At 47.7% G+C, this 23,711-nt stretch overlaps 1 protein-coding gene across 4 annotated transcripts in view; it reads left to right on the top strand.

The window, feature by feature from the left end:
* The window catches only part of GLI3 (GLI family zinc finger 3), a 269,322-nt gene that overhangs the window by 182,962 nt on the left and 62,649 nt on the right, over positions 1-23,711 (top strand). For 3 of the 4 annotated variants that reach the window (XM_041722637.1, XM_041722638.1, XM_041722640.1), the window contains 5 exons: positions 807-1,009; positions 4,060-4,206; positions 8,977-9,178; positions 21,567-21,780; positions 22,608-22,724. In XM_041722637.1, the coding sequence (XP_041578571.1) occupies positions 807-1,009; positions 4,060-4,206; positions 8,977-9,178; positions 21,567-21,780; positions 22,608-22,724 (883 nt within the window). The remainder of the gene's footprint in view (positions 1-806; positions 1,010-4,059; positions 4,207-8,976; positions 9,179-21,566; positions 21,781-22,607; positions 22,725-23,711) is intronic. The other variant, XM_041722639.1, reaches the window with a different exon arrangement.

Genomic DNA, 23,711 nt, shown 5'->3' on the forward strand with positions numbered 1-23,711 from the left:
TGAGTGTCGCAGGACGGGTGGGCTCGGTGCTGGCTCACAGAGGAGGGCTTGTCTTCCAAAAGGTGAAGCCTGGATCTGTGAAACGGGCTGTCCTCCAAACCACAAACCCCGGGCAGGAAAAGTCCAAGAAATAGTGTCTGATTTCACATTTCTTACCGACTTTTACAGTTGGCATCCTTAATTTTTGGGCAGCTCTGCTGTGTGCATGTCCACACGCATTTGCAATTTTTTCTTTTTCTTTCTTTCTTTCTTTCTTTCTTTCTTTCTTTCTTTCTTTCCTCCTTCCTTCCTTTCTTTCTTTCTTTTCTTTTCTTTTCTTTTTTCTTTTCTTTCTTTCTTTCTTTCTTTCTTTCTTTCTTTCTTTCTCTTTCTCTCTTTCTCTCTCTTTCTTTCTTTCTATTAGGGCAACACCATGATGGTGAGAGGTAAGTTTCCAGGGGTGAATCTAAATGTTCAGGTCAAGTGGAAGATACCATCGCAGCACAACTTAACATCAGATACCTTTTCGGCTAGAATTTTTCATCCCAAGGAAAGCCCAAGGCCAACCTTTATTTTTCTGTATTCAAAGTGCCGTCAACTCTCTCAGAGGTTCATTTCCTTTGCCCAGATCACTGTGTAGTACCGTCCTACCTGCATTGTCGCCATGACTTTAAGGTCATCAGAAATATCGACGCCTGGTGTCTTTTACCCAAGACCCTTCGCGTTCATTTAACCTCATTCTTATTTTCCTTTGCAGAAAACAGCCTCTGCCCGTGGAGAATTTGTCTCACCCACACCTCTTGTGTCTGGTTTTCTCTTTCCCCCAGGCCTTCTGCTTTATCCAGTAGCCCAACATATTCGGACCTGCCCTTCATCAGGATCTCCCCACACCGGAACCCCGCCGCAGCCTCTGAGCCCCCCTTCAGCCCTCCGCACCCCTACATCAACCCCTACATGGACTACATCCGGTCCCTACACAGCCCGTCCCTCTCCATGATCTCGGCAGCTCGGGGGCTCAGCCCCACGGATGGTAAGTCCTTCCCCACCCTTTCCTTCTAGCTCCTTCTTCTTCCACCTTGGCCCCACCTGGAATGTGCTGTGCAGCAGCTCTGATGTTTGCTGGGTGTTTCCCATGTGCCAGATGCTGTGCTAAGTGCTTGCTTTTTTTTTTTTTTAAGGTTTTATTTATTTGAGAATGAGAGAATGAGAGAGAATGTGAGGGGCAGTGGGAGAAGCAGACTCCCCGCCGAGCAGGAAGCCCGATGTGGGGCTCAGTCCCAGGACCCCGGGATCATGCCTGAGCTGAAGGCAGATGCTTAACCAGCTGAGCCACCGGGTGCCCCCATGCTAAGGGCTTTCAGAGCCTGCTTCACTTCGGCATGAGGGGACGTCCCTGAGGGTGGGGTCATTGTCTCCATTATCAGGGGAGGAGAGCAATGAGCTGAGGGGCTAAGTCACTTGCACCATGGCCCGTTGGCTCCCAAGTGGCAGGGGTGGGACTCACTGGCTGCAGACACCTTGCTCCCAGCCACAGTTTCGTTCTGCGGCTCCTCGTCCTCTTGTGGGGGCCCAGATGCTGTTCACATGCGTGTGTAACGAGCCAGGTTGCTCGCCTTCCAACCAACACTGTTCTGTCCTGCACGTCTGAGAGGCACGTTTGTACCGATGTGTCCATTAGACTCACGCTTGTCAAGTTCCACGGTGTGCATGGACCACCCGGGAGTGATGACAAGACGTGATTCAGGGTGGGGTGGGGTGGGTCTGGGGGGACACTGGGATTCTGCAGGCTGGAAAGCTCCCAGGTGAGGTCAGCGCGTTGGTCCGTGGACCCCGCTCTGAGTAGCAAGTCTTAGAGAACATGAGAGTCCAGATCTGTTGCACGTGCCCTCCGACCTTGACTGTGCCCAGTGAGAACTGAAAGAGGGATGGAGTGGGAAGAGAAACAAACTTGGGCTTTAATTTTATTATATTTGATGCTCATTTTAAGCTCTCAGGGGTCAAATTCCTGTTGGTTCTATTAGCTTCCCAATTAATTACTTTTCACAAGACTCTAATGAGAGCTGTGTGTCCCATAACTGTCAAATTATAGAACACTCCTTTGATTCAGGAAGAGCATTTGCCACCTCCTGCACACATCCAACAAACACTTGCCCACGATTGCTGGAGTCTGAATGAAGGTCCAGTATTGCATAAGCCATATTAATTAGAAATAGCAGGTTACAGGACGCCTGGGGGCTCAGCGGTTGAACATGTGCCTTCGGCTCAGGGCATGATCCCAGGGTCCCGGGATCGAGTTCCGCATCGGGCTCCTTGCATGGAGCCTGCTTCTCCCTCTGCCTGTGTCTCTGCCTCTCTCTCTCTCAATGTGTCTCTCATGAATAAATAAATAAAATATTTTAAAAAAGAAATAGCAGGTTATGAGTTCTCTTAAGAGACACCCACAAGTCACCGGGGCTTGTGTCAGAGCGCAGGACACCACCAATCTCTCTGATCCGTGGGACCTGCGTGCTGCCCACATCCTCCCTGGAGCCCCTTCCTGGGGCTGGCCATGCCTGGTGGGGAGAGGTCAGAGGCTGTATGAAAGTTCTTAGTAAATCTACTCAGTTGTATTTCCAAGAGCAGCTGCACTGCCCCAATAGCTCACCTCTTTCTGAGTCAGTGCAGCGGACACAGTTTATGAGGTACCTAAGGAATACGTTGTGCCATTTGGACAAGATTCACATTTAAAAAAAAAATGAAACTGTAAGAGAGTCAGACCCAAGTCAGTTCTCCTGTTTTGGTGAGACACTGGGAAAAACTGGAGAGTCATCTCCATGGAGTACTTGGGAGTTGGCGGAAATGACCACACCGGAGAACAGAGGGAGAGAGAGGTCAGGGAGGCCAGCTCACAGCAGACTTGGAGCTATGCCTGCCTTGCAGAAATTTCGTTGGGCCGGTGGAAAGTGGTACCTCGAGTTAAAGCATCTTGTCTTCTGTTTTCTGTGGCATTTGAGGATGAGTATGAATAAAGCATTCTTTGACTGGTTTGCTGTGCCTTCCTCTTCCTGACTTTTAAGAGTCTTAACTAATAATCAAATAAACTCAAGTCCCGATGGCTCTCACACGTAGGCTAAGAGGTTCGTGTGCATCTCTATCTCTATATTTTTATCATGTATAAGAAGCACGTGAACACGTGTAAAACATACACAGACCTATTGTTAGATTACCCATATTTCTACATGATAATTGTAAAACTAACTTTTACTGATGGAATGCTGTGTGCCGAGCGCTGTCACATTCATTGCCACCAGCAAACTGTTGGGAGCGGGAAGAGGAGGAGCTGGGATTTGCATCCAGATCTTGGAGGATCTGGAGACCACCCTTAGAACTGCCACAGTATCTTGCTGCTTTTGCACATAGATTGGCAGTGGAAACAGATTATTATCCCACTCTCGCAGAGCTGACTCTTGCCAGTAAATTGCACCAGAATGATAGGTGTATTTCCTTTCTGATTTTGTAATGAAAAAAAAAGGGAGAAAGGAGCTTTAAAATTATGGAACCCCAAATTGCAGCTTATCACCCGGTCCTGCATTATTAAAACCATGCTGGCTTTTCCATTCGTAGTCCCTGGGCCCTCCAGGTCATGAGAGCCGACTCAGATGCTCCTGCTGGAAGCTGAGGGAAGGATTTTAAGTGTGTCCAGGAAGATAGCACAGGGGTCTCAGTTCTCTACCCCTGTAAGATATGTGAACACACAGTGATTTCATGTCAGAGTGATTGAATTTGGAAGGGGCACACGTGAGAAGGAGAACGTAAATACGCTTGAATCATTTGGAATTCTTCGTTGTGTCTCTAAGCCTCAAAAATTGTATGATGTATCTTACTTTTTCTCTTCCTTTTCTTTGGTTTTATTTCAAGTGAAAGATACCTTGTAGACTTCAGTGAAAGCACAGTTTGAGTTAAGCTTTTAACCTAGGATGAGCCATAAAAAGGGCATCTTGATGTGGGCCACGGGGCAGACGGACTTTGGGAAGTCTCGAGAGAAGTTTCGCATTGACCTTTCTCAAGTAATCACTGTACTCTCCTTATCTCCTCTCCTAGCCCCCCATGCTGGGGTCAGCCCAGCGGAATACTATCATCAGATGGCTCTGCTGGCTGGCCAGCGCAGCCCCTACGCAGACATCATTCCCTCTGCTGCCACCGCCGGCGCTGGGGCCATCCACATGGAATATCTTCATGCCATGGACAGTAAGTGAGGGGGCTCTTTCCTGTAGCCTGGTGGTGGTGGATGCTGACTCGTGGGTTGTAGAGATGGATGCACAGGTTAGGTGGTTGTCTAACTTTTGAAACCAGGGAGGGAGGAAGAATAATTGGTGCTCTGCTCTGCTCGGTTTTCTAAGAAGCTTCCACATATCTGGCCATCGTGGGATTCCTTGTAGAACTCTACGAGACCAACAAACTGGAAGATGCAGACGATTGTCATTGGGCAGGTGTAAAAAAGGTCTCCTGCCCTGATTGTCCTGATAACAAAAAAGAGATGTGTTTGATGATGTGGATGTACTCACCCAGTCACTCCTTGAGGTTTTCTAGATTTTAGGCTTTAAAACTTAGTCTTTATTTTATTCTTATTTTTTTGTCAGAGATTTATCTATTTATTTTAGAGAAAGAGAGAGCACATGCGAGTGGAGGAGGGGCAGAGGGAGAAGGATAAAGGGAATCTCAAGCAGACTCCCTGTTGAGCAGGGGGCCCAATACAGGGCCTGATCCCAGGACCCCGAGATCATGACCTGAGCCGAAATCACGAGTTGGACGCTCGACCGACTGAGCCACCCAGGCATCCCTAAAAAAATCAACTTTAAAAAATTAAACATTAAAAAAATTGAAAAAATATAAAAAATTTTCTTTAAAAACCCTAGACTTGGTTTTTACATTTTTTCCATGGGTTTATTTTGCCTCATATGTTTTCTTTACAATAACAATTATATTTCACTATGACCTTTAATCGAGGAAAACTGAAAAGCATTTCCTAATCAGAAAGACTATTTTTAGTACATAACTGTAGAAGATAATGGCATCCTTGATGCTTTTTACATCACTTAGTTTTGGATCCCGCAAGGCTTTTGGTGATGCCTTTGGGTCACTTATCTAGACATAGAGACAAATGAGCCTGTGAGTGTCACGGTTCAGAACATCCAAGAGTTCTTATTTATTCACACTCTTCCAGTTCCATTTGCCAGGTGCCAGGAAGTGAATGTGAAACGTCGTACGAGGTGTATAGCAACGGAGGCCACTGCCCTTTGACTATGACAACCACATGGCTTTGAGTAGGGCATATGCCAGGGCTTGGTTGGTTCGTTTCCCTGGTGGCTGTGCTTTCTCATCTACAGTCTGTTTGGGTTCTTCTGTGACACAGGTGTACCCTGGTCAGGTCTCTAGTGATGGTGAGTAAGGCAGCCTTCGGGCCTGAGTGGAGAGAGGGCGGTTGGTTCACACAGGGCGAACCTCCGTCCTCTTGTGGCCTCTACAGCCTCCGTCCTCTTGTGGCCACGAACGAACCCAGCTGGGTTACGCGGGGTCCCGGCTTGCGCTGCTTTCCATGGAGTTCATTACCACACCCAAAAGTACAAGAAACGTGTTCCATCTTCTGCAGGGGTTGTGTTGTTTGGCTTTGTAGAGTCCAGAGCTTACGTTTCAGATTCATCATAACCACATTTCAATTAGGGATTGTAGGGAAAAAGTTCAGTGTTATTATGCAAATTAGTTATTTGAAAATCTGCAAATAAAGAATTAAAATAGGGGAGAGTCCTTGGAAGGTCAGCCGTATTGCCTTCTACATTTGATGAGAATATGTTCAGTCAGGCAGTGGCGGTTTTTATCTAAATAAAGGATGAAGCTACCCTTTTACTTTGTAAAAACTAATTAAAGGAATTTTAATTTGCCTGAGTATATGGTAAATTGATTGTCATTAAGTAGGAATTTAGATGTCCTATCATTCATCACATAAAAAGAAACCTCCTTATTCTTTGTCAGAATTCTTTATTAGAACAGAGAAACAAAACAATTAACAGAAAGGCAGATCGGAGATTTCTGTGTTGGAACAATAAGAATGCTCGGGCTTCCGTTTCCGAAGGAACCCGTAAGATCAGTGTAGACCTGGGCCGCTTCTCTCTTGGCTGTTTCTAAAATGTGTACCTTGGGTTTTAGCTGTTCCCCTCCCCGGAGGATCCTGAATCACCGTTCCAAAATGCTGACTTTTCTCCATTTGCTTGCTTATAAGGGGGTTAGGAAGCATATATTAAAGGGTTGGAAAGTGCTTAAAATACTATCTTCCTTCAAAAAAAAAATTGAAATAGCACTTAGTTAAGCATAACATAAGAGCACCCAGCGTTTCAATCATAGGAGACCTTACCAACAGAGAAGCAAAACAATTCCAAATTACTACACTGGAGGTGCACCTGCAGTGTCAGAGCCCAGCTGGTATCTAGCTGGTCACTCGGATCCATTGTTAATGGATCTTTAGGACTCTTCAGGTGGTGGGAACCACAATAAACTGGTTTTTGATGAGCATTTGACATTTAAGTATGCCGACAAGGGGCATATCTTGGTTTCCACCACTTACAGGACAGAGTATTTATATGTCGCGTGTTAGAATAAGCAAGTCTGTTTTATGGCTCTAATTCTGTCTTTTGGGATTGATGACCTTAAAAGACAAGAGAGCAAGTAATCCTAGGAGGAACATTCTAGAACCGAGGGCTCCCCAAAAACTACATTATTCGTATTGGTGGAGACCTAATTATTAAGAGCCCACCCTGGAGAGAAAAACAGAAAGGGACTGAACCAGCCAGGCCATGGGCAACAACAGGAAGGCTTCCTTGGAAGGATGAAGGAAGGCCTCTGGGCTCTGTCTGTGGGAGATGGAAGGGGCCCCTAAGACCTTTCTTGCTTCACAGCATCAATGGCCACCTTATGTAGTTAGTGATTTAAAGAATTAGAGGGGTTCCAGGAATCCTCTCTGTCTAGAATGTCCTATTACTCTTAACTCTGCCTGTGATCACTGAGACCCATTGAGAAGGGTTATTGCTGAGGATTATATGAAAGTAGACACTAAATCTGGAGTCCCTGGAGTTGCTTGGAAGTGGAATGTATTTCTTCACTGAAAAACTATGATGAAATTAGCTTCTCATAAGGGAGTAAATGTGAAACATTTATGTGAAAGGCAGATGCCATAATAAAAGTAAGATGCTGATTTAAACAGTAAAAGATGTGTTCATAGCTGGGAAAGCCATGCTGGTAGGAGCACGACCTAAATCAGGCTGATAACAAAATGATTCTAAACGAAGAAACTCAGTTTTGAATGTGTCTGAAAGAAAAATTTGAGGAGCCACCATATTCATCTTTCAAATTGGTTTTCCAGCTTTACACGTGGATGGTACTAACTTGACTTCCTAAGCTCCAGTTTGTGATTTATTTTTTAACTATAAAGTATATCTGTGTATTCTCTGAGATCCTCTGTAGACTCATATCCATCTATATCGTTTCATTACATGGTCTCGAAGCACGTTGGATTGTTATCTTGTGTCAAGGTCCATGATGAAAGAAATATTCCCATGGAAGTTTCCAGAGACCAAGCGCCTAGGCTTCTTTCTATAAAGAAGGCTTATACCTTCTGCTTCTGTGCTCTGGGTACTGCAAAAGTGTAGTGCCCCCGTGTGAAAGTGTACCCATACTCTAAAATAGAAACCCTCCATTATTATTCAAAATTAATCGTGTTTGATTTGCTTCTTACGGAGTGGGATTGTGCTCTCATTCTTTCGTTCAACTTGAGTTTGATGACTCCTGTAACGTAAATTTGACCTTAGTGGAGTGTGGGCCTCTGGGCCACATTCATAGCCAATCCCTAAAATTCAGATCTCTAGTGTCTACCATATTCAAGGCAAGTAGGCATATTTAATTGTTAACTCTTTAGGTAAAAAGCATTGTATTAAGTTGGCATACATTTACGCGTGAGTTACTAACCTCCAGATGAGAACTTCATTGGAAGAGTCTTAATAAAGACTGGATTTCTAATAATAAATGCTTTATTCCCTGTTAGTTCTGACTGGAGAAGCAAGGTCCAGAGGATTAAAATAGATTCATCAAAGCCCATATTTTAATGCTTGTGCATTAATGTCCCAACTTGGAACATCTCCAAACCATGCTGAGATTTGAGATTATTGGGGCTTATGCCTTTAGAGTATGGGGAACGGAGGGGGGTTCCCCCACTCTCGGCGCTACTGGAGGGAGAGAATTCTCCTTCGTGGAGGGCTGTCCTGGGCGTCGCTGGGTGTTCAGCAGCACGCCTGGCCTCTGCACACTAGATGCGAGTAGCACCCCGAGAATTGTGATAACCAGAGTGTTTCCAGATGTTGTCACATGTCCCCTGGAGGCATAATTGCCCCCAATTGAGAACCATTAATTTCGGGTAATGCATTTATCTGTTGTGTTAGTAAAGCTGTAAGTATACATGGATCAGATAACTTCAGAAATCTTAGGGAAATGAGGGCATAAGTAAGCTGAATTTTTAGTCTTTGGATACTTTAATTCCTTCTCTCCTTCGGCTCATTGCCTTAAAATGGTGCATGTTGGGATGGGGAGGGGTGTGTAGTGTAGAACTGTGGGGACCACTGTCTTTGTCGCTTGTGGTGAATTAATGATGGGAATATCTAAGCAGCCGTCAGATTCATAAATCACTAGAAATGAGCGGGATAACACATAAAAGTCTTTCCCTTTTGTTTAGCAATTTATCATTTTGCCTGCACATTAATAAACAGAGCTCCCCCGAGGTAAGCCCTGGAAGATAAATATTTCTCCCTAATTTCCTCAATTGTAGCCAGTAGATCACCAGTGGGTGGAGAGGTACTTGTCACCGCACGTTGCCGGCTTCCTCTCCCTCACTTCTTCCACCGGGGCAAGTCGCGATACAGAGCAGGTGCCGAGCACAACCGCAGGTAATCGGGTTCTGTTTTGTTCATGTAACAGGCACCAGATTCCCCAGCCCCAGGCTGTCTGCCCGGCCGAGCCGAAAACGTACACTGTCCATATCACCGCTGTCCGATCACAGCTTTGACCTTCAGACCATGATAAGGACATCTCCCAACTCCTTGGTCACGATTCTCAATAATTCCCGCAGCAGCTCTTCAGCGAGCGGCTCCTACGGCCACTTGTCTGCGAGTGCAATCAGGTACGTATTTTCCAGAATCCATTATGTGTTTCTTGAACAGAGGGTCAGTGCTGACAGCCCGTGAGGATGAGCGCGACAGCGCGACACGGGGCCTGCCCCGGGTCCCGCGCAGATACCGCTGCAGTGAATTCCAGAGCCAGTTAGTGGGCCCAGAAGAACTTGTGGCGGACCGTATAGTCAGTAGCCCGCATGCCCAGGCGTAGTTCCTCCGTAGAGGCAGTGAGCAGGGCAGATCTTTCACCCAAGCCCCAGGTCCAGCCCCGGTTGCAGGAGCACCTGGCATGACAGGAGCAGAAATCGGAAGACCAGGCGTGGTGTGATTCTCGGCTGTTCACTGCGGTGGGGAAAGGTGCACATTTCAGGAAGGAAGAAAAGGCGTCAGCAGGATTTTTAATCTAAGGGAAAATACGTGGGATGACATCAGAAGGCATAGCTGTCAGAGGCGATGGGGCAAATGAAGATTTCCTTGTGTTCCTATTACGTATTTTTAGCTTAATTTGAAAGCTCTCTGTTTTGTCACCCTACAGCGAGAACATTTTGACACTCCCTTTGGTGAGGTGCCTCGTGTCTGCACTTGCATGCGAGGGCACAAACGCGGGCTGCTGTAAACGTGCTTCCTGTAAAATATTTCTCGCTGCTCATGATCAAACGTGGGCTGATGTCAATAAGTAGGGAATAAAAGTAAGCCAGGTGATGAGTTTTAGGTGTGTTTACACTGCTTTTTTTTTTTTAAGATTTTATTTATTTATTCATGAGAGACATATACACAGAGAGAGAGAGGCAGAGGGAGAAGCAGGCTCCATGCAGGGAGCCCGATGTGGGACTCGATCCCAGGTCTCCAGGATCCGGCCCTGAGCTGAAGGCAGGCACTAAACTGCTGAGCCACCCAGGGGTCCTTATGCTGCTTTTATCAGCTAATCACTCACTGTTTTGAACTGTGCTAGTTACCAGATGCTTGTTTCAGGCATAGAATTAGATCAGGTTCGAGTTCATTCATTACGCAACCTTGGTTATCAACTTTAGTTGACCCTTCCCCCCAGTGTTTCTCCCCTAATTTAAGAATTCAGTCCCTAGCAGTCTTTGTGTTGTTATTGTTGTAAGATTGTATTCATTTATTTTTGAGAGACACAGAGAGAAGCAGAGACACAGGCAGAGGGAGAAGCAGGCTCCCCGCAGGGAGCCCGATGCAGGACTCGATCCCAGGACCCCGGATCACGACCTGAGCCAAAGGCAGATAGATGCTCAACCGCTGAGCCACCCAGGCGCCCCACTAGCAAGCAGTCTTTTTGAACTAGAGTTTTGCAGACCATGGGTAGTTCACATGTCAAAGGCTGTGTTCGCTAGCCTTGCTCTGAATAAGTGAGGATTCTGTTATTGGTGTGTGTCTACACATGGGCAGTAGCTTCAGTTCTTAGGTGATGGGTGTTCCATGACGGGTATACGTATTCGAGAAACCCCAACAGGCTGGGGAAGAAAACGCTAGCGGGAGTAACACAGCGTATTTACTAGAAATGATGGATACCACCATTTTTTCCATGAGGTTCTCAATTACAGTCCTAAGTCTTTGCTTGTTCAATTATCAGCAATACTCCATGGCACACAAGTTAGTGTTTAAATATTATAAGTCCTATGTTGATACGACGGGATGTCATTTTCTTCTGCTTTTCTTTGTTCGGTTAATGTGGTCGTTAAAGTGTGGAAACGCAGAGCAAAGCCAATAACCATGCTTACGTGACAGCAGTCCGTAGAGGGAGGTCCTGCGGTGTCTTCAGGATTAGCCACTGTCCTCACAAATGCTTTGGTGTTGGGCACAGATCAGATTCCAGCTTTGCCACCAGCTCGGTAAACTTTCCTTGCCCGTCGGCTCTCTGGAGTTCAGCCTTCACATCTGTAAGCTACAGACAGGGCACCCCTGTAGAGGGCACGGCGTGTTTTCTTAAAGCTGGCGTAGGTGTGCAGTGCCAGGATGAAGACCCCTACCCATAGGCGAAGTCTCAGGAGGATTGATCCCGGATGGTGCCTCTCCGGGAGACGAGCTAGCACGGCCTGGCCCTGGGACCCCCACGATCATCCCAGGCTGGCTCTGAGGAAGTGTGCCCGCCTCTGAACCGCAGCCTGGCTGTTCCCGCACTCCTGGCACATATTCCCAGGATCAAAGGCTGCCAATGACCGTATCTCAATTTGCTAAAATTATGTAACTATTATGTGGCTTGACTAGCAGTCATAGCATGACAGTGGTAGAAATATGGCACACCAGGATACGCACAAAAATGAGATTCGCACAGAATCACTTGTGAGCATTTATTTCTCTTGCTTCTCCTTAATTTTTCTTCGCTCTGGCTCTCTGCCCAGCTAGCTTGACTTTTCCCAGCATCTCAGAGCCTCAGATTAGAATATGGTGCAGACGGTCACAGTGTTGTCTTGCTTTATCCTTACCTCCCTACCCCCATCTTCTCTGCCTTCTGGATCTGTTCACCTCGGCCTGGGGGACCTAGTACTGGATCCTGATGGGGATTGATCGTCTTCCCCTGCTTCCAAGGAGCTCCAACAGACCCTGTCGTTCTCATTAGAGCTGGAAAAAGAGGTTTGCCTTAAGGACCAGTCAGGTCCCAGGAGGGCCTGCTGTTGCCAGGGGGGCCCGGCCACCACGCACTCCTCTTCTTCCTCACCTTTGGATCCTTCCCATTCTTTCTTCTGTCTGGCAGCCTGACCTCTCCTTCTTCAATGTGCAGCCAGTGTGGGTTAGGACCAGAGGTTGCTTTTAATGCATGAAAAGCCATGCAGACAACCCAGGATGACTTCAGCCTGCCATATAATACAATAACTAGAGCAATCATCCTCGGCACCACTTGCCCGTCCTGTAGCTGGGGTGATGTTAGTGTTTTGCTTGCCCTGTTCCAAGTTTGAGCTTGTGACCTAAAAACTGACTTGAGGAATAGTCTGTAAAAGTGGTAGGACCAGTGGGTGGCAGGGGCAATGTGAGCAAAGCTGAAAAGGGTAGCTGACCTTCTGGAGCAATACAGATAGTGGAGCGAGTGTGGCCTGAGGGTGTGTGTAACCGCTGCTGTGTACCAGAAGAGTGCTTGGTACGAGGCACGCTCACTGTTTCTGTGTCACAGGTTTGGGAAAGTGTACTGTTCCTCATGTTTTACGCTTCAACACGATGGGTCTTTGCTAGAAGTCGGAGAAGGTCGAGTGCCAATATCCCAATCCCCTGCTTCGTAACTGACCCCAAACACACTGGACCTTTTGCACTGTTTTCTGACACCTGACCTGCTTCTGGAACTGGCAGTGCAGAACAATGGCTGTTGGCTAGGTTAGAAGGACGGCATTCGGTGTGAAGTCACGCATTCAGTTTGCCAAAAAATGCCATCGCTCTCCTCCACGTAGCATGGGGTTCGGGTGTTACTCCCCAAGGGGCTGATGATAGCATTTGCCGCTTTTTGACATTCCTGTATTTCCTGGCTCATCCAGGGGTTTGCTCTTTGTTTTCCCTCTGCCGGAGAGCACGGACCAGAGGGTTGCACGCTGCCGCCCGTAGCACCTGTGCCTTCTCGCCCTGACATCACTTGATGAATGTTTTTCTTCGGTGAATAAATGAAGGAGCTCATTTTTTTCAGTGGGGGAGGGGCAGAGGGGGAGAGAGAGAGAGAGAGAGAATCTCAAACAGGCTCCACACTTAGTGCAGATCCCGACTCGGGGCTCAGTCTGACGCCCCCGAGATCATGACCTGAGCCGAAATCAAGAGTCAGATACTTAACAGACTGAGCCACCCAGGCGCCCCTGAAGGAGCACTTTAATGAGTAATTGGAATTCTCATCAGCACCTTTATTAAAGGAACTTTCTACCGATGGCAGGTGAATAATCCTGGTTTTCAGAATGTTAACAGTCTTTATGAATAATATATGTCCATAGGTTGAGAGCTATAGAGAGAGAGAAGGATGGATACAAAATAAAAGGTTAAAAAAACGAATGTCTGTCTTTGTGTATGGTTCTTGTATTTATGTATTTGGTGAATAATTCAGGCTGCTATAGAAATAGCGCAGAAGGCAAATATTTATTCACGGAAGCCCCTTGGCGTACTCGATTTTGTCTTACTTTTCAACCCTATTGTCCAAATGTACGTCACAAATCTTATCTTTTAAATATCATAACAAAAATGACCATTCCAAAAAAAAAACAAAAACAAAAACAAAAAAACCCTGTCATTTTGAACTATTCGGCTCCAAAGGGTCATTGTGAACTATTCGGCTGTCTCAAGAAATTTTAACTTGTCCGTCCCCCTGAAGACTCCAATCTAAGCCCAGATGAGTCACATTTATCAAATACAACCTGTAGCCTCCAGCCTCTGTGGCTAAAGGCGGATGTTGTAAACACCCAGTTAATGGCAGGACAGTAGAAGTGCCTTTGCCTCTGCGAATACCTTCCCCTGGAAATTGCACCGCAGTCAGAAGAGGGGGGTTTCGGATGACGCTCCTCTTCCTGTGGTCTCCAGGCAAACATAACCTGCAAGAAGAAATGAGTAGGCCACTCATTCCCATCCCACCAGTGACAGCGTTCTCGCTTTGAATTTAATGGCCAGAGCGAAGGTGGGCTTGTGTCCTAGTGGTTGTAGGCCTGGCGTGGCCAGGACAGATACGTCGATGAAAGGGGGGGTCAGGTGTCACGCACTGCAGCGCCCCAGTGAGAACAGGGTGTCCGCCCACGGCCCCGGAGCCGTGGCTGGGGTGTGGACGGTGGCCTGTGTCCTAGAGCGGCCCACGCTCGCGGGTCCCAGGCTCCTGGAGGAAGCCACCGTTGTTGCCACTTCCTGAGGCAGGACAGGCACCAGCTGGGCCTCCAGCAGCGGCTCGGCTCTGGGCCGGTTTGCTCGTCACAGGTTGGGTGGGAGACCGTGAAGAAGACAGCGGGGGTGAGCACGGTGCCGATGACCAGGGTCCTGCAACTCTGATCGCATCTTCTGAAAGTGGTGACAAACTCCTTCTCCCCCAGCAGCAGTGAAAGTGATTAATACCGAGAAAGGTAGTTTTTATTTACTGCCATCTGTGGTCACTGGTTTTAGACAGCACTTCATTTATCAGTTAGTCGTTCAGTCCCCCAAATATTCAGCTGCATCTTCAACTGTACTAGTCACCGGGCCGGGCCTGGGGCTGCCAGGCGTGTGCGGCACGAGCCCTGCCCTCGCCGAGCTCTAAGCAGGTACGAGCAGGGACCAGATGGGGCCGTGGGATGGGAAGGGATGGGGCGTCGAGGGAACGTCAGCAGCGCAGGGCTCGATGGCAGTGACGGGGGAGGTGCGCCCCTGAGGGGGCAGGCAGGGGCCGGCTTGCGCACAGCCATCGGCCACCCGTCCACCCATCGGGGCCGGGCAGGGAGCCTTGGAAGCCTCCCCGGAGGCTGGGAGGCTGCGTTGTGTCTGGGTGGAGGGAGCTGATGCCCGGGAGCCTGGGGGGCTGCACCAGAGGCACTCGGCGACTGCCGTGCTGCACGTAGACCCTGGCGGGGCCAGCTCGGACCCTTCTCGTTCTGTACCCCAGGCCTTCCTCCTCTCTCTTAGGCCTCCCCAGTGGGAGCCCCGGCTAAAAGGATTGGTCGGAAGTGCTCGTCCTTACAGGCAAATCATAATTCCTGATGGTGTTTTTGAAAAGCTGATTATGCTTTTTCTGGCCACATCTGCATGGCCGAGCCAGTTCCGTGATTTGGGTGCTCCCAGCCAAACCTCCCTGGAGAGGGTGTCACCGCTGTTCATGTTGACGGAGGTCTTGTCTGGTTGTTGGTTTCATGGCAAGTGGCTTTTCAAGCCTTTTAGAACACTTTTGTCCCATAAAGCCGGACGGATTTTGGTGCAGAGCAGTATCCACAGAGTGTGCGCACCTCCGTGTAAAGGTTGGGGCGATCCCTGCTTGTTTTTGTGAGCGCACGGGTCTAATGCGTGCGCTCATTACTTCTGAAGCTGCTGCGTTTTCCAATAAACGTGCCCTGGGAGCTTTTATGGATAGAAGTGGAAGCTTTTATTTTTCTCATTTCAAATAGAAGCACGTGCAGGCATGTGTGTCCCTGGGCCTGTACCTATATGAGCAATAATGCGTGTTGGCCCACTCTCAGCAGCACTGGGGAGGCCCCGTTCCTACTTTGAACGGCAGCTGTTGCGCAGTAAATTCCACAGCTGTAGCCAGCAAGTGGACGGCCTCGTTAGTACAACAGCCACAGAGTAGCCACAAAGTCGGTTTTGATTAGAACACCTCCTCCTCCCCCACTTGCTTCTCTCCTCTTGAACCCGGCCTCCTCCTACCAGGCGCGGACTGCAGCCTGCCTTGGCCTCGTGGTCTCATGAGCCGCAGAGCCAGGAGACACCGGGTGCTGGAAAGCAGGTAGCCTCGTTGGCTTCTTCACACAGAAATTGCGGCCTGGGGGTTCTCAGTCCCTGTGCCCCAGCCTAGAGCAATAAATACATCGTCCAGGTGTCACATGCGCAGCTTCGAAGGCTGTTTCGGAAATTCACATCCCAGCAAAATACAGCAACCAGGGCCATTAACGAAACACGTGTTTGTAGGTAGTTTGCACTGATTTCAGATTTAAAACTAGACGTTTCCTAAGAACGCAGGGGTGCCACATGCCCTTTACTCTTCACGCTGGTAGGAGATGGTGAGGGTCCTAGAAATGGGCCTGGAAACCCATGGGCCTGTCTGCAGAAGATGTAGGTCAGAAGTGCAGAGCACCACTCGTGCACACTCGTCCCCGAGGCCCTGTGTTCCCACAGAGGAGCCGTGGCACTGCGTGCAGTGGAAGTGGCCCTCCTCCTTCGGTGACACAGGTAGGGACAACTGCCATCTGGATGGACGTCATTAAACAATCAGGCAGAAACTTTTACCTCTCAGCGTGCGGTGGCTGGGTGATCCAGCCTCTTGCCATCTTTCTTGGAGTTCCTTGATTTATTTGCCTTATTTTTACTGAATAACAGATCTCTTCCATGCTGCCATCGGCTCTGTTTATCCTGCCAATGTGAAAGACCGCGGCAGGCCAAATTACGCCACTCCACGTACACTGTTCCCATATTGCATTACCCGGCACCCCCTACCCTCTTCGCCTGTTGTGTGTAGAATGAGTTGTTTTTGAAACACGTATGGGCTTATCTTATAGCCATTTTAATTGGATTTCATCCATCCAACCTGAATATTAATGTCCGAAATACCTTTATGTATAGTAGGGTTGAATGATCTTCAGCAATAGGAACTTTTAGGGTTCCCACTTATATGTCATTCTAGGAATTAAATATAAACTTGATGGACTGATTGATCATAAGGTTTCTGTACAAATGTCGGCTCCCGTTACTTCCTTGGCGTGATAAAACAATGTTGTGAAAGTGGAAAATGATTATGAATTTCAAAGTATGGCGTATTGGTTATAATAGATACCTTTCTAGTTGCAAAAATTATTTCATGCTCTGGGAGTATACATGGGATCTATGGATGCATCTAATTGATGCATGATTTCATGTGTGCATTTTATGAGATTTATTTCGCTTAACATTTTCTTTCTATTTACACTCCAAATTCTAGCTAGGTTGGGGGAAGTTGCTAGAGTCCCAGACAGGAGACTTCCAGTTGAATGAGGCGTGACTATGCTACTGACTGCAAATTAAGAAACAAGGCCCAATTTGCAAAACTTGACCATACTTTGCAAAAGAGTATTGGAAAACCTTTACCTCTGATTTTTGATAGTAAATACATCAAAACTTTTTCAAAGATTTGAAAAAAAAAAACACCTTTTTCAAAGATTCGGATTTGGGGAGTTTTCATTTTAAATCTTTGGAAAACAGGAGAACTGCTTCCCACTTAGACATCAGTTTGTTGATCACTGTTAGCTCAGCACCGAACATAAAGGGGGAACTGACCGTGAGTAGTTTTATAAAGATGTGCTCAGAGTTCTGTCCCTGAGTCACCAAACACAGAGGAATGTTCCTTTAAAGTATTTTATTAAAAAAAAAATTCTATAACTGTAAAACTCTTCTACTGGCTGGAAATTATATTTAGTGGATGAGGATGCCACGCACGTTATGGTCGAGGGCCTAAAATCCACCTCTTTCTCCTTTTCTGCTCTGAGGAAAGTAAAAGGCAAATTAATATTGAAATTAATTTATTCTGGTTTAATAACTGTTGTTTTAGAAGAGCGTCTCTCAAAAGTGTTTTGCAAGGATCACTAGTTTCTAGAAGCTCCCCCACATACTGTTGCACACTGTGTCTGGGATGGGATGCCTAGAATGCACATCCCAGGTTGACAGCTCCGCGGGATCTGGGGACGGTTGAACCCATATTCCTCACACTTGTATGACGAGCACTTATCTTTCCTCTCCTCCGTAAGACTTACTTCTGGATTGTTGTCTCAGGAGGCCTGTGACCTTGTTAGCACATTGCTTGGGAAGATGGGGGCCATCTGACTTTGCCTCCTAGTGTCATCAACTAAACATAAGTAAATAAATTGTAAGTCACAGTTTTATAAATACTTGTCTTTTAAATTACCCCATCTTTCACGTAGTCATTTGGAAAAGAAGTGAAAGCTAAATAGTCCTTTAAAAATTATATTTAATCTGGTAAATATTGAGTGAAGACTCTGTCTCTCATGAATAAATAAAAAAAATATTTTTAAAAAATAAAAATGACGTAAAAACTAAAAGGCTTGAAAAGAGGAATCGATTTGCTAAAAAACCCAAGTGATGTTCTGGAAATAAAAATTGTCATAGCAAAAAAAAAATATATTGAGTGAAGAGAATCCAGAAATCAGATTGTAAAATTAATCTTTTTTCATGTGATCCACAGGAAAGAGTAGGGTGAGCAGAAATGTAAAAGGCTTTGAGGTAACAGCACTCAGGTGGACCAAGATTTTAAGGTCCTTTAGAAGATGAAGAAGAGATTTATAAAAACTCTCAACAATATCAATACTTTACATTTCTAGAAAATTGTGAAATGAATACATAAACTCTTCAGGACTTCTAAAGGTGGGATTTATTTTTTTTCTTCTTAACTCCGACCTCTGCAATCATCAAAGACTGTCCTCAGTCCCTAAAGTTCTATAGAAAGACATGAATCTAGGTACTAGCTTTGTTTATATTGTTTTATAGACACATCGCCAAGTGGCAGTTTTCGGAAGAAAACGTATTTTTCTTTGAATTGAGTATTTGGAGTTTGATAGGCCCCCAAAGAGGTCCTCGTCCTGAGGGCATTTGTAGCCATGGTAAGTTAAGGATTTTGAGATGAGGAGATTATTTTGGATTATTCGGGTGGCCCTGATGCAATTAAAAGCATCCTTATAAGAGGAAGGTGGGAGTGTGATATGGAGCCACAAGCAGAGGATGCAGGCAGCTTCTAGAAACTGCAAGAGGCAGGACTCCTGTAGGCTCCAGAAGCACCCAGGGCTGGTTTCATGAGCCAGTAAGGTAGTGTGTGTGTGTGTGTGTGTGTGTGTGTGTGTGTGTGTGTGTTGTTTTAAGCCACTCAGTTTGTGATAATTTGTCGCAGCAGTAACTGGGAACTAATAGACTGAAGGAGAGGCCGGCGGCTCACTGGCTCAATCCTGAGCACCTGCTGTGTGCTGGGCCGTGTTCCAGGCACCGAGGGCCTGCTCCCTGGGACACCAGGGTCTGGAGGGAGGGAGGGTGTGACTGGCCCAGCGCAGGTGTGGCCAGGGAGCAGCAGTGTCCTCCAGCAGCAGGTGATCGGAGGGGCTCCTTCCGAGGGGGCCTGGGTCTCAGAAGGCCTCGCTGTCTGAGGAGGTGACAGTTTAGCTAAGGCCCAGCTGACAGAAGGGAGGCAACCGTGCTGAGCTCAGCAGGGACCCCGCAGGACCAGCGTGGGGGGCCTCTGCTCGCCCCCACCTCCATGCCCCCCGGTGAGCGGGAGGAGCTGGGCTCCCCATCCTTGCTGCTGCCGTGACAGCGCCAGGGGCCGCGACGGTCCTCGAGTTCCAGAGAGGCTCTGTGGCCCAGAGGAGCAGCCCGCCGCCCGGGCACCTCCAGGAGCCGGTGGCAGCGCGGGGCTGTGCGGGGCGGGACCCGGCCCCCTGCCCGGGACTCCTGGGGGACAGCGTGGCTGGGCTGGCTCCTTCGGAATAAGCGGCCAGGCGAGCCCCATCGTGTCCCCTGGAAGCCGAGAGCCCCTGCATTCTGGAGAATGTATTCCTGGCACCTGCTTCTCCCCGCAAGGGGACGCGACTGCCCCCAGATGTGTCGAGAGCCGTGCCTGCCCTTCCCCGAGTCTGCTGAGGTCAGGGCGAGGCTGGAACTTGCTTTCCTTCCCTCTGACATCTTTTGGAAAGTAAAATCGGACCCGTCCTGCCCGGCTGTGGACGTCGGTAAATCGCTGAAACAGGCCACCGAGAGCATCGCCTGCCTTGTGGGATCTTTCCTCTGAAGGCCTCGACTCTTAATCGGGTCCTGGCATGCTGAGCCCCCCGATGCGGTGCCCTCCCGCATCCGACGTGCAAGGGGCCGGAGGTGCCCCCTCCACGCCGGCCTGAGCTCAGGAAACTCTGGAAAGGTGTCCGGAGGCTCCCGCAAACTCTGTGTCACATTGCAAATGTATGTGGAGTGGGGTCTTTGGGTCTTTGCTTTTTTAATGAGCAGAATAAGGTACTTGGACTTAGTAATACCCATTCACCAAAAGGAAAGGGGTGGGGGGGGGCGTTAAATCATTGTGTTTTTTGATGAATGGCTTGTACACTGAAAAATAAATTGGACAAACTGGCATAGAGCTCAGTGAACATGAAATCAGCTATTAGAAGAAAGCTTGTGAACAAATTCTGGGGCAGATATGCATCTTTTGATTAATGCCCTATCAATCATCCACACAGCTACCTTAGCGGAGTCTCGCTGTAATCATTCACGGTTGCTTTCGGAAACACGGGCAGAAACTATAGCACTGCAGAAACGGAATATTATTACTGATTTCTCCCTAACTTGCCATGAACAATGACTGTTTTCACCCTGTTTCTGCTTGCCTTTATTACAGAACTACAATGCGGAATGAAAGGAGGGTTCCTCCAAGCTGGGTGAAATTCTCCGAGGGTATTCTTAATGATATTCAGTCTTAAATGGGCAAGCTATTGTAATGCAAGGTTCTCTGTAGGAATAATAGTAATGTAATCCCATTGAAGCCGCCTTTCATGGATTGTAGTCAAATAGGCAAAATGTGGAGTCACATTAATGAACGGAGTATATCTTCGGAATTATTACCCAAAGTTGTTGAAGTGGTCTGAATTTTGTTATTGTAATTATTATATTCTCAGCTAATGCGCTTACCAGCAATAGTAATTAACCCACCAGATTGGAAATTTGCATGAATCCTACCTTTGACATGACAGGAAACCCTGATTCTGGGTATTACACAGCAGGACGGAGCAAATATATATAAATATCCATCTTTTCTTTTTTTTTTTTTTGCCACTGATTTATGTTTTAAGAAAGACATGTTCATGAATGCAATTACAGTTTTTCACGCATTTCCCCGAGAACCCTTCATTCTCTTAAGAGGATTTGATTCCTAAACTGTGCCAGCACAAAGAACGGTTCGGGACTGTCTGCCCGCCGAGAAATGTTCAGGTAATAGTGTGGCTTCCTCGAGGCCCACTGGAGGCTGGACGGTGCTGGGGCGTAATGAAGCGGTGACAGGCATTAGCATGTATAATGGGCTTTCCTGGACATTTACTGCTCTTTAGCTGGGAGAGGGAGCTGTGCCCTCCCACTGGAATATTCCTCTACCGAAGCCCATTGATCACCGATTTCAGCCAAGAGAGGTTAATCCATCAGCTTCTGTAACCAGACGGCACTGATGGAAATTCTTTAGGTGGCATTCTGGATGAACCAAGCTTTCCATCTTTACAAACAAATGAGTGATATGACAAGCATGGTGTTCAAAACACATTTAACCAATTGATTTTCCTTCCTCTTGTAATAAGATCCGGAGACATATGAAAGCACGCAGCGTGAGCCGAGATTAAAGGAATTGGTCCATGCACAGCAACATACGGCAGTGAGAGCCAATAAAAGTACTATAAAGCATGTAGTCACCCATTCTCTTTTTTATATAAAGTTTGTTATTGCAATAAATAGCTGTTATTGAGCTGGTGCCTTTTGTTTCCGTTGTGCCGAGTCTTATGTCGGGTCTGTGTGTCTGGGCGCACGCACCCGCGTGTCTTGCCTTAGGAGCCACGTTTCCCCTTGGAAGCATCCAGGATGTTTCTCAGTAACCGTTTTAACCTTCTAATCTGAACACACAGACCCGACGTCATTTGGGGATGGCAATAACACCGGTACAGAGGCGCGGCCACGACGTGCCCAAGGCAGTCTGCGCTCTGTGCGAGTGACAGTCTTGTACTCTCTGTTCCCCACCTGCAGCCCTGCCCTGAGCTTCACCTACCCTTCTGCACCCGTGTCTCTCCACATGCATCAGCAAATCTTAAGCCGACAACAGAGCCTAGGCTCGGCCTTTGGACACAGCCCTCCGCTCATCCACCCTGCTCCAACTTTTCCAACGCAGAGGCCTATTCCTGGGATCCCTACGGTGCTCAACCCCGTCCAGGTCACCTCTGGCCCTTCTGAGTCCTCACAGGTGAGAGAGACAGCTCGATGAGCCCAACCATCTGGTAGTCCTAGAGGAGAGCACGACCACCCCCTGAGCTCTGACCATGCCCAGTACATAGGTGTTCTCGTGGCTTTAAGACTGCCGTCGTCCTAACCCTGGGCCTCAGTCTCCAGTGTTGGTGACCATGTGATGTGTGTGGTCCTCGTTAAACAGTGGCTTCTTCCCCCAGAGTCATTTCATCCGTGGTGGCAAGGCGGGCTGCTTGATGAGGGCTGGGCTCCCTCTGGTCCGGTGCTTGTGTAACCCATACGTTGCATGGAGGCATTGCTCTCATCTGGCGACCGTCCACTGGCGCCTAGAATCGTGTGATACTTCACGGGAAGACTCAAACTATGCTGTGCCCTCTGCTCTTGTCTCCTCACTAATACGGCTCAGAGAAGAATCTGAATCCCTTAATTAAAGAACTTTGCAAACTTTCTTTTGGTTTGCTACCCAGCTCGCAACTTTGTTCTTCTAAATAACACTATTGGAGCTCATTAAAGCCCAGGCCCCCTGTTCTGTTCTTTTAGCTTTTGAAAAAGCCATGAGGAGTTTATACTCATGAATCGAAAACAAGGAGCTGCCTCATGGATGCATTCTCTGGCTTCGAACACATTTTCTGAGCTCTGCTGTCATGGGATGGGGCGCGATCAGAGTCCTGTTCTAGGACTCTAGGCCTCCAGAGAGGCCTGCTCGTCTACAGTTTCATGTTATATACAGTATACAGTTCCATGGTATAGCTATAGTCCACTCATTGATCAAAACTATTGTGTTTTTTTGTTTGTTTTTGTCCCTGTCCCTGCAAATGTGACCAGCAGAACAAGCCAACGAGTGAGTCCGCTGTGAGTAGCACTGGTGACCTGATGCACAACAAGCGGTCCAAGATCAAACCTGATGAAGACCTACCCAGCCCGGGGCCACGGGGCCAGCAGGTGAGGCACCGGGGCTCTGGCGGCCAGCTGGTTCCTCCAGGATGATGTCTCTCACAGCGTTTCCTTGTCCACTGTGTTCTTGGCCTGGGCCCTTGGCCATACCCTGCATTTGACACAAGGCCATTTACGGAGTCTGACTCAGTCTCTTTCTCTAACACAGAAGCAAACACAAAAACACTGTGCGGGGTAGGAACTGTAGTTCATGGTCTAAGTGGTGGGATTAATTTGTGACTGATCACTGGTATGACCAAGCCTCGGTCCTTAGCCCTGGTCTCGGGCCGGAAATGAAAACTCCTGGCCCTAAGCCCGAGCTGGGCAGAGTTGATGATATTCCTTACACTGACCATAGTCTTATTTGTTCTTATTTTGCCTTTTTCCACTTGCCGGGAGAGCTTGGAGAACGGGGGGATGGATCAAGGCACAACTAAACTAACTTGATGCCAGTTAGATTCTGGTCCTTTAACCAGAGTCTTGAAAGGGCAGGTTTAGAAATTCCAATCTGGTCTCTGCTTTTAGGCCTTTAGCTCTTCCAAGCTTCAGTTTTAAGATGTGTTTGTTACGCCTGTAATACTGTCTCCTAGGGCCCCTGTGCCTGACACAGGAAGGAGGTCAGTGAGTGTTAATTCCCAGAAATAGGGGTTGGACAGGAATCTGGACATCCACAGAATCTGGACCTTTCTACGTCCAGGCTGCGTCAGCCCCAAGCTCCAACTCCCTCCACCCAGATTTCCTTTCCAGTGAGCGCTTTGAGGATGGAATGAGTGGGTGTCATAGGTTCTGAAATCCAGCCTTCTTGAATCGCCCGGCTGGTTCCGCCTAAACACTTGAATACAGTTTTTGTCACCCTGCCCCAGATGAGATCCTGAATCTGCACCTAATCATCTCCCAGAATTCTGGAAATTCTTTGCATTTTTATTGCTGAAGCTACCTCAGGGTAGAAAAGACTCCGCCGCCAAGCTGTAGATGCTGTGATTCTTGGGCAGCGAG

This window comes from Vulpes lagopus, chromosome 11 (assembly GCF_018345385.1).
Source record: "Vulpes lagopus strain Blue_001 chromosome 11, ASM1834538v1, whole genome shotgun sequence".
NCBI classification, from domain to species: Eukaryota; Metazoa; Chordata; class Mammalia; order Carnivora; family Canidae; genus Vulpes; species Vulpes lagopus.